General features: G+C 40.2%; 1 protein-coding gene across 2 annotated transcripts in view; it reads right to left on the reverse strand.

Annotated features, from left to right (window-relative positions):
- Nucleotides 1-10192, reverse strand: part of PDGFD (platelet derived growth factor D) — a 294001-nt gene that overhangs the window by 89067 nt on the left and 194742 nt on the right. For both annotated transcript variants that reach the window (XM_004709000.2, XM_004708999.2), the window contains exon 3: nt 9577-9757. In XM_004709000.2, coding sequence (XP_004709057.1) covers nt 9577-9757 — 181 coding nt within the window. The remainder of the gene's footprint in view (nt 1-9576; nt 9758-10192) is intronic.

Genomic DNA, 10192 nt, shown 5'->3' on the forward strand with positions numbered 1-10192 from the left:
TACTGTTTCCAAGTCACTTTTCACAGGGATGCTTTCATGTGAGATCTAGCTGTAACGGATTATTTACAGAAAGCTATGCATTGCAATGACATGCCATATACATTACCTCATACATTCAGTCGTCACAGTGCTGTAAAATGCTAGATACTAATATTTTTACTAATCTTTTGTAAGTTATTATTATCATTGTTCCTTTTGCCAGAACCATGCCCACTGAGCTATACCTGTGAGGGCAGGAGCTTTGCTTTCTTCACTGTTCTACATGCAGTATAACACAGTTCCTGACACATTGTAAATGATTAATTTTTAAAAATCTGTGAATTAATGAATGACTTATATAAAAAGGAACTGAATCAGTCAAGGCCAAATAACATTATGGGATTTAATTTTACCTCACTTGTCTTGTCTTTTAACCAAAAAATCCCAAACGCCTTGCCATGAAGTTGATTCTGATTCCTATTGACCCTGTATGTATCACAGTGCAATGGTGCTCAATAGGGTTTTTAATGGCTGATTTTTCAAATGTAGATTATGAATGCTTTTACCTGAAGGGCCTGTGGATGTACTCAGACCACCAACCAAATTTTTGTACCACCAAGAGCTGACTCTTGTTTCTTCTACTTCTTTTTACCCTACCTCTTCTTTTCTCCCCCTCCCACCCCCAACTTGAAGCTGACCAACTATAAAGCAAACTCACTCTTGTTGAATTTTCTTCTGCCTCGGAGCCACCCCCATAGGGCAGGGTAGAACTGTCACAGTGGGTTTCTAAGACTAGCTCTACAAGAGTGGAAAGCCTTGTCTTTTTCCCAAGGAAGAAGCTGTCATTAATCTCAGCCACATGATTTACTTCTAGACCCAATTATGCCCTGTCAAAAAGGTATAATGGTTATACCAGTTTATCATTTGTTCCCGGATTATCTTAAATCTTGGTTTTTACTCTCCAGTGAAGTCTATGGATTCACGTTTTTGTAAAGCAATCTGATTAAAACGATGGATTCATTTAATCTTCCTAGAGATAATATTAGCTTCTCAATACTGTCTTCAATAGGTTAAATTTTTAACATATTAAATAAGGAGATGTATAATAATAACTGCCTATAAGATGCTGCAGAATGAAACTGTCAATTAGAAGGTCTACTTCAAACAATTGTTATAGAAACTCTTAGGTTTGCGAATTTCATGCCCTACAGTATGAATTGATGCTTCTTAGATGTAGCGATGCTTCTACTTGCCCTTTCCGCTTTTTTATCTTCCTATCTGACTTTGTCTCTGCCCTTACTTTTCATTCTATTCCACATTTTGTTTGTAGTCCTGCTGTTACTAGTATCAACTTTTAGCTCACTCTGATTTTATTTACCTTACACCATCTAACACACTGAAAAAGCTGAGAGAGATCCGGAGTAGAATGGCTGAGAAGAGGAAAAGAACTCTCTTTCTTCACCGCTTCCCAAGAGAGAAGTTAACTGCTTTTCTACTTCTGTCTTTTCTGTTAACTTCCAACAGCTTGAATACCAAGACACCAGAAAAATATTTACTATGAAAGAAAGTGGTCTTCTTTTTTCTGCTTCAGGGTATTAGCCTTGCTGTTCTTTTTTATTGAAGCATTATTACATTATAACTTCATGATTTCATGTCTCACGCTTTTCTCCTCCCTGACTTTCTACCAGACCAGACTCCTTCATAGACACTCTCAGGCTGTATCATCTTTTCTCTCTTTTATAGCTTTGGTTGAACCTCAAATAATATACGTTCATATGCTTATGTATGTGTTTATGGCTTATTTTCTCCCACAACCAAATGAGTTCCTTGAGGGGAGATCCCTCCTAACCTTTCCACTGATATATCTCCCCACCCCTGGGCAGTGCCTGAGCTGACTCACTATAGGGATATAATAAACACTATTTCACCCTGATAGCTCCCATCTCCTGGGGGACACATCTGAGGTAAGAAAACTGGAGTAAAGAAATCAGCCACGAGCATCAGGACTTTAACCTGGATAGATGTTGGGTCTGTGTGTCAGAACACCAGTGAGTGTTCTGGCTATTCAACAATTTATATCTGAGGAGCCCTGTTGGTGTAACCGGTGACAAGCCGGATGGCTGGCTGAAAGAACAGCAATTCAACACCAGCCCCTCCACAGGAGAAAGATGAGGCTTCCTATTCCTGCGGCGTCTCAGAAACCTCCAAGGAGCCTTTTACTTTGTTCTAAAGGGAAACTATGAGTCAGAAGTGACTCTTTACTCTTTAGCTTTGTTGAGGAATTCTGCTCAGGAGAATGAAAATGTATTACCTATTTTTGTTTTCCTACTCATTATTTATTAGGTAACTCTGCTGTACAAGACCTCTTTAATGTGCTATAAAGCAAAGAGGATGCTTTAAAGACTAAGGTATGCCTGACCTCAATCCTGGTATTTTCAAAGGCGTCATGTGGCTGCAAAAGTTGGGCATTGAATAAACAAGACTGAGGAAGAATCAATGCATTTAAATTCTGGTGCTAGCAACGAACATTGAAAGTACCATGGACTTCCAAAGGAACAAATCTATCTTTGGAGAAGTATAACCAGAATGCACCTCAGAGATAAGTTTGGTGAGACACTGTCCCAAGTACTTTGGCCATCTTGGCAGGAGGGCCCGGTCTCCGGAGAAAAGTATCATAGTTGGTAAAGCAGAAGGTCAGTGAAAACGAGGACGACCCCGGACCAGATGGTTTGATGCCAGGATTCAAACAATGGGCTGAAACTTAAGAACAATTGTGAGGAGAGCTCAGGGAAATGTTTCACTCTACTGTCTTGGATCCCTACACGTCACAATAGACTCTATGGCCCTTAATGAGAACAACGACTAATGATGTAGGTTTTACTTCACCAAGTTTTAGGTGAACAAAATTAAAATCTGCAGAGGTGGTTAAGATGAAGAGTATTCTCTTGAATAATTATTTTGTTCGCCATTTGTGTCATCATTTGAGCAGCATCATTTGAAGTTAACTGAGACTACAGAGATATTCATGTATGCCTGTGCAATATCGGACTGCAGATACGCAGGGTATGCCCTCCCCCCAAAATGCAATTTTTGTTTTCAAAGCTCTGCATTTATTTTTTTATTTTTTTTACAAAACCACCTTATCACCTTCGAAGTACTCTCCATTACACTTAATACATTTGTGAAATCCACAATTCCATTCTTGGGAACATTTTTCATACTCATCTGCTTGGGTGGCTGACAGCACCTCCCTTATTTTTTCCTTCACTTTTCCATGTCATCAGCACTCTGCCCTTTGATGTCCCTCTTCATTCACAGCAACAAAAAGAAGTTGCACAGAGCAAGGTCAAGTGAGTCAGGTGTGTGGGGCAAAACAGGCATACAGGCTTTGCCAAAAAACTGGTGCACCAATGGCGACATGAGCAGGTGCATTTTCTTAGTGGCAAAACTAGTCCCCTGTCTGCCACAAATCAGGCATTTATTGTCACACACTTTGCACAGTCTTTTCAGAATCCCTAAATAGAAAGCTTGATCAACAGTTTGACCTGGTGGAATGAACTCTAAATGTATTATGAATCGACATTTATGTCTGTTCGGGAAGTGATTGACAGATGGATGTCCAGAATGAGGTTTGTCATCAATCAACATTTCGCCTTTTTTGAAATGAGAAAACCACTCATACACTTGAGTTTTTCCCCTAGCGCTGTCCTTGTATGCTGTGTTCAACATCAAAACGGTTTCTGTGGCATTTTTCCCAAGCAGGAAACACAATTTTGCAGATGCACGTGATTCTCTTAAATTGGCGATCACCAAAAAGCAAGGTTCAGTGAAACTGCTACAATGACCAGAGTGAACCTTCCCGGGCAACACCACTGGCAGCACTAACTCAGAGCGAGTTGCTGAATACTTGCCTAGACGGAAAAATGCATACTGCGAAAGCTCCGCTCCATCTAGCGCCTTTCCAGTTTTTTGAGGTATCCTCTTGTACATCTGTGAGCCAGTGGTTCAGGTGTCTAAATGAAAAGACACAAGGCCCTCATCTTGAGGGCAGGGTCCCATTTCTTCCCGGGAAGCCCAGGAGTCACCCAGTCTGCAACACAACCGTGGACCCCCAGACCCAAACTCATAGCATCAGTGCACCTCAATTCCTGAGACTTGGTGTGTCTGGTACATGTTTTACTTGGTGTGATTCCATTGAACACAAATGGAAACGTATCATTATGGGTACCCCAGGCCTGCTCGAGCATCTTTACGAGTATCCCATATTATTCTCACCCCAGGCAGATTTTCAGCCGCGAGTTGCACTTCCCTGCAGCCGGATTTACAAAGAAGACTGCAACAGATAGGCGGACACTGGCCAAGTGCGGCCCTCCCGCTGCTGCAGCTGGAGCTTCGCTGTTCATACAGCGCAGAAGCCGCGGGGCAAGTGCACACCATCCAACTGACATCCTGTCGTAGGAAATAGAACGTATGGAATTGTGGACGTGATGTGGTGGACACTTACAGTTAACCAACTGCTCTGATAAAATTGCTTTTCAGTCTTAGAGCTTTTAATGTACCTAACAAATTTCAACTCATAAAGGAGACTTAATTTATAAAACCAGTACTTTTTCCGAATAGCTTTTCAATGACTTAAAATTTTGTTTACAAATGAGAAATATAAAATGTACTCTCCATTAAGTGCGCGCGCGCGCACACACACACACACACACACACACACACACTTCTATTTGTTACAGTGAGAAATTGAGGGTTTCTAGTTTAAGTGAATACAAGTGGAAATAAGACACAAGACTGCCAAACTCGTGCTACTTTATGTGTTAATATTAATGTCAATGATAACGGTAGCAATAAGAGCAGTGGGCATGTGGGTTTTTAGTACATTCCAGATCCATTTACAAATGTTACCTAATTTAATTGCAACAATTAACTAAAGACAGGCAGTATTCTCACCATTTTATAGCCGGAGACAATTTTGGCCATTATGATTAGAGCTGAAGTTCTCGTTCATGCTGTTCACTGCTCTGCACACCATCCTCTGTGAGTCTCATAATTGGGCATCTTGAAAATAATGTATGACTGGTGGAGAAACCATGAAGACCCAGACCCAAACTCCTAGTCCCAGTAGCCTTCAGTTCCAATGACTTGGTGAGTCGAGCACACCCGTTTTTCCTGGTGTGATCCCATTAGGCACTAATGGAAAGGTAGAACCAGAGGGGCCCCGACCTGGCTCTGGCATCCTCACAAGCATCCCACACTGTTCTCACCTGAGGCTGGTTTTCATGGGTGAGTTGTATTTCCCTGCAGCTGGTTTAACAAAGAAGACTGCAATTCTTAACCATTTATCCATTCATTTCCCAGACAAATTGAGTTTGAAAAGGGTGATTGGAGTCTATTTAGATAGTAACTTCTTGCTACCAGAGTTTGATAATATAACCCATTCTGTTTAATAATACCCTCTAAATATACCCTCCTCTATGGAGTAATAATAAGAAATAAAGCTGAGAAGGGGAGCAACAAAAGAAAATTAGGCAGCTCCTGTAATAGATCCCCACCCCCCCCACCCCCAAAGAGGTTAAGTCAATCAACACACTATAGCCATGTTCAGGGTATGTATAACACACACAGAGTGAGTATAACACACATCGGGACAAGATACTGGTTCTACCTTCACGAAGCTCACTAGCTATAGCCATATCCTCCCTGAGTGATGGTCAAAGGTAAGCTTATTCTCATCACCAGTCATTGAACACTTCCTATGTTCTAGGCATTGTGTAAATAGTCTTTATCTTTCTAAGATCTCACAGCAATTTCAATTACTATACCTATTTTTCCGATGTGAAATAAAAGTGAAAGAAACTTGTTCAATAATTACTATCAGATACCATTAGCAATGATGAACTCTTACTTCAACGCAAAGTCTGCTTTGCAGGAAAACTTTGGTCCCAACCATAAGGCTATTCTACCTCTCTTTAGGTAGGAGGAGACAGTGATTGGTGCTGAAAAACAGATACGGGTTTGAATTCTCAGATCATCAAACAACATTATAAAAAAAACCTCATCCAAATCAAAACTGGTGATCTTAATTTTCATTACTGCCCCTAATTTTGCTGGAGCAAAATAATGGCTGAAAACTGTAGACTGGCCCTGGTATTCAAAAAGCTGTAAGCATCAACCGCATGGATTTAGTTTCATTTTCTGGACTTTGTGGTCCTGGGCAGCTACTACTACAGTCTGCGAGAAGTTCCTAGATACGAGAAAAGTAATTGGAGAAGCAGTGCAGAGATGTTTGTAATGAGGGACAGGGGTAGGAAGGTGAACTGAAAAGGAAGACGGTCTTCCTTTTTAAAAACAACTTGCCATGTTTCCAAGAACACTTTGACACTTCTGAACAAACATAAGATTCATATTTTCCTAATGCCTATCATTCCTTAAAGTATACGTTTCAAACAACTACCTTTGGGCTACAGAGTATTTTTAAAACCATTATTTAAGTACATTTAAACAGGGCCTATCCTTTTTAATCTCACCGCTTCCCTACTACTGTATACCTGGCCCGCTTTGAGTTATAAGCCTTGCTCCTGCAACGTTTGCATCCATGTGTTTGCACTCTGCTGTCAAGTCTTTCCTGGAAATATTTATACATAAATAAAACAATCTTCTCAATATATTACTCAAGCCATAGATCCCTATTGAGCAATAATTAAATTGAGAGTTTTGTCAAAAAGGCATGCAGATATAAAGTCTATACATACATGGAGCTTAAGCTCAATCTACTGTTGGGATACATCCACCAAACACACTTTGGTCCTAATTGGCCATGCTGAGCCTGGTGGCATAGGAGGGCAGCAGCTCAAAATCACCAGCTGGTCACTGAGAGAAAGGCAAGGCTTTCTATTTCTGTAAGGTAGTTACAGTCTAGGAAACCCACAGGGACAGTCCTACCCTGTCTTCTAGGGTCCCTAAGAGTTGGAATCAACTGAATGGCTGTGAGAATGAGTGAGTGATGGGTTAACACACTGGGTTGCTAACTACAAGGTTCAAAGTCACCATCTGATCCATAGGAGAAAGATCAGACGTTCTGCTCCTTTTAAGATGTATAGCCTTGGAAACCCACAGGCAGTTCTACTCTGTCCTACAAGGTTACTGTGAATCAGAATCAACTGGATGGCAGGGAGTTGAGTGCGAGCAGCATATTAGCAGGGGGATGAGTCTGGAGCTATTCTCTAGGAGTGTTGGCCAAGAGACTAAAAGGCAAGCGTGTGAAGTTCTATACCTACATGGAGTTGAAGCTCAATTCCCTACATGCAGGTGAAGCTCAATCTTTTTAATTATCATCACTTAAAGAAAACACAATTGAATGTTTTACTGGAGATGAATGAGGGAGTGAGGAGTGAGTACTGGAGCGATGCCCAACAATGAACCTTCCAACTACAGAAGCTACTCAATGTTTCTCTTCATGTTGGCCAGGAAATGAGAAGTCAGCTTATATGATCACCCATCACACCTCAAATAAGAGTATCCATTCGTCTCTAACACATCCTGTCCTTTCCTCTGCAAAAAGAGCTCTTTCACCTTAAAGATATTGTGTTGAGATTCTGTGTGTCGACACAGAGAATCCAGGGCAGATAACCCCCTCAGGAAGAGTAATGGGAGTAGTGTTACCATGAGTGTAGGGAGAAGATGGGGGGACAAGGGGGAGAAAGGGGGAAACAATCAGAATGATCAACCTTTAACCCCCACCCCCTTACCCGAGGAGGAAGAACAATAGAAACATAGGTGAAGGGAGACAGCAGACAGTGTAAGATATGAAAACAGCAATTATTTATAATTTATCAAGGGTTCACAAGGGTGGAAGGGGGGAGGGGGGAGGGCAAAAAGAGGAGCTGATACCAAGGGCTCAAGTAGAAAGAAAAGGCTTTGAATATCATGGTAACAAATGTGATTGATACAATCAATGTATGGATTGTTATAAGAGCTGTAAGAGCCCCCAATAAAATGATAAAAAAGATATTGTGTTTGACTGTGTCTGACAGATTTATGGATCAAGGAACTTATTAGTCACAATCAAAACGTCAGAGTGCATATATCTCTGGTCTAATTGTGTCTAATATTTTAAAGGAAAAAGAGATTTGTTCTCAATGCTTATCCTTCATCATTCTCACATGCCAAGCCTTCTTTGTCCTGAAATGGTTGGGAACAGCTGCATCATGGCACCCATATCAAAAGGGGAAGGAATGCAGAAAACAAAGGTTCAACTTTCAGTCAACTACTTAAGCAGCATTGTACAAATTTTCATAAAGTCAATCATGCTTGATGGATTATTTTCAAATTAAAAAGGGAACCAATGTCAATGAGTGATCCTTTTCATTTACAATGTTCTATGCAGAACTCACTTAATGTTTGATAACTCCTCATAATGCCCAAAATATAAATTATCAAATTTTTTCTATTCAAAATTTAACTATTAAGACAAAATAAAAATACAAAGCAAGATTAAACAAAACTCTAAATAATATCATTTAGGCTACTTGGTTCTTTTGTGACATCTGTTTAAATAATATATATGAACTTCAAAAAAGTAAAATGTTATGAGTAGACCCCAAAGCAATATCCTATGAGTGACTAAACCATTTTAGGGATATTTAGGATTATTTATACAAAAAATTATCCCATTGTCTCCCTGAACTTAATCTAATCTAAAGCACTCAGCACTTCTCCTGTCTTAACTCATTATTCTCTATTGCTACTTTGTTATTCACAAGAGTTTAAACTCCATGAGCTTCAAGGCCTTGCCTATCTCATTTACCTTTGTATCTACTGCACTTGCCAACAGGTCGCATGAAGAACAGGAACTTGATATTGTCTTACTCATGGAGGGATGAATAACAGAAGTGCATGGTGGTGTGTGACACAACAAATAGATTTTGCTACACAACAGATTTTAATTCAATCACTCTGAGGTTGCAACTATTCTAACAGAATCATTTGAAATTGGAAAGGATTGCACACGTGTTTAAGTTGTGGTGAGGCCAGAACTAAGCATGTGTGTAGTTTATAGGATTCAAATCTGGGTCCTAAATTGAACCTTACAATCTACCTTAGCATCTTTAAGATGCTTGCCAACCAGAGGCTCTGTGATTATAAATAATGTAGAGCCCATGGTTGGGTCATGATGTAGACAGACTCATTAGGTCTATTTTTGATGACTGGAGTTCTGTAAACAGCTTTTCAAACCAAGGGGAAAATACTTTCTTAAATCTTTAAACCTATCAAAGTCAGCTTTGAGAAAATCTGTTCAAGGCTCCTGTCTATAATTTCTATTTGTGATACATTACCTTGTTGCACTTGAACCAAGGGTAGCTTAGGGTCAACTTTCTTAGAAGCGCTTGTTTTCAAAATGTGTGGACCCAAGGAATGACTTAATAGATCCAAGAAGCATTCCTTACTGATGAAAACTTTAACATTTTGGCCTCACGTAGAAGCAAACCATGCTATAAAGACGTGCCACAGCACGGCATTTAATCACAGAAAATGAGCACTATGCTTCATCCAACCAAAGTCTGCTTTTAATCACAGGGCGGTCAAGCCACTTACCACCAAAGAATAATAAATCTTGAATCCAGGTTTAGCCACAAAGTAGTCATCAGACTTGAACGTGATCTTAATTTGGTTTGTTCGTGATGTTATCCTTGGGGGCACGTCCTTGTGTCCGCACCATCGTCCTCTAATAACAGTGCTGGTTTCCGATACGTCTTCAACTTCCACAAAGTCATACCTAGAATCAATTTGGCATGCATGAACATTTTTTCATAAAAGTAAACCTTAATGTGCATATCGTCACCAAGATATTTAAACTAAGGTGCATAATTGCTCATGACCTTCTAGCTGAGCTGAAAATTACTATCTACATAAACATGGGAAGAAAGCTATGTTCCCCAAACTCAAATTTCAAAAATGTACTGGGTTATACAAAAACCTTTTCCTCATTCAGCTGCAGTTATTCCCAAATCATCAACCATTGAAATAGTCTACTTCCTGAGCATCTGTCTTATAACATTTTCCTGGGGAAAATAATAAGCATAAACTATTGACATACTTTAAGAGATGTAGTTCTAGGGAGAGAGTGGCGATGGTGGGAGGGTGGAGGGAGGGAGAGGGAGAAAGGGGGAACAGATGACAAGGTCTACATGTGGCCTCCTCCATGGGGGGA

This window comes from Echinops telfairi, unplaced genomic scaffold (genome assembly GCF_000313985.2).
Source record: "Echinops telfairi isolate 266 unplaced genomic scaffold, ASM31398v2 ScPeMD7_7421;HRSCAF=8459, whole genome shotgun sequence".
In the NCBI taxonomy this organism is placed as follows: Eukaryota; Metazoa; Chordata; class Mammalia; order Afrosoricida; family Tenrecidae; genus Echinops; species Echinops telfairi.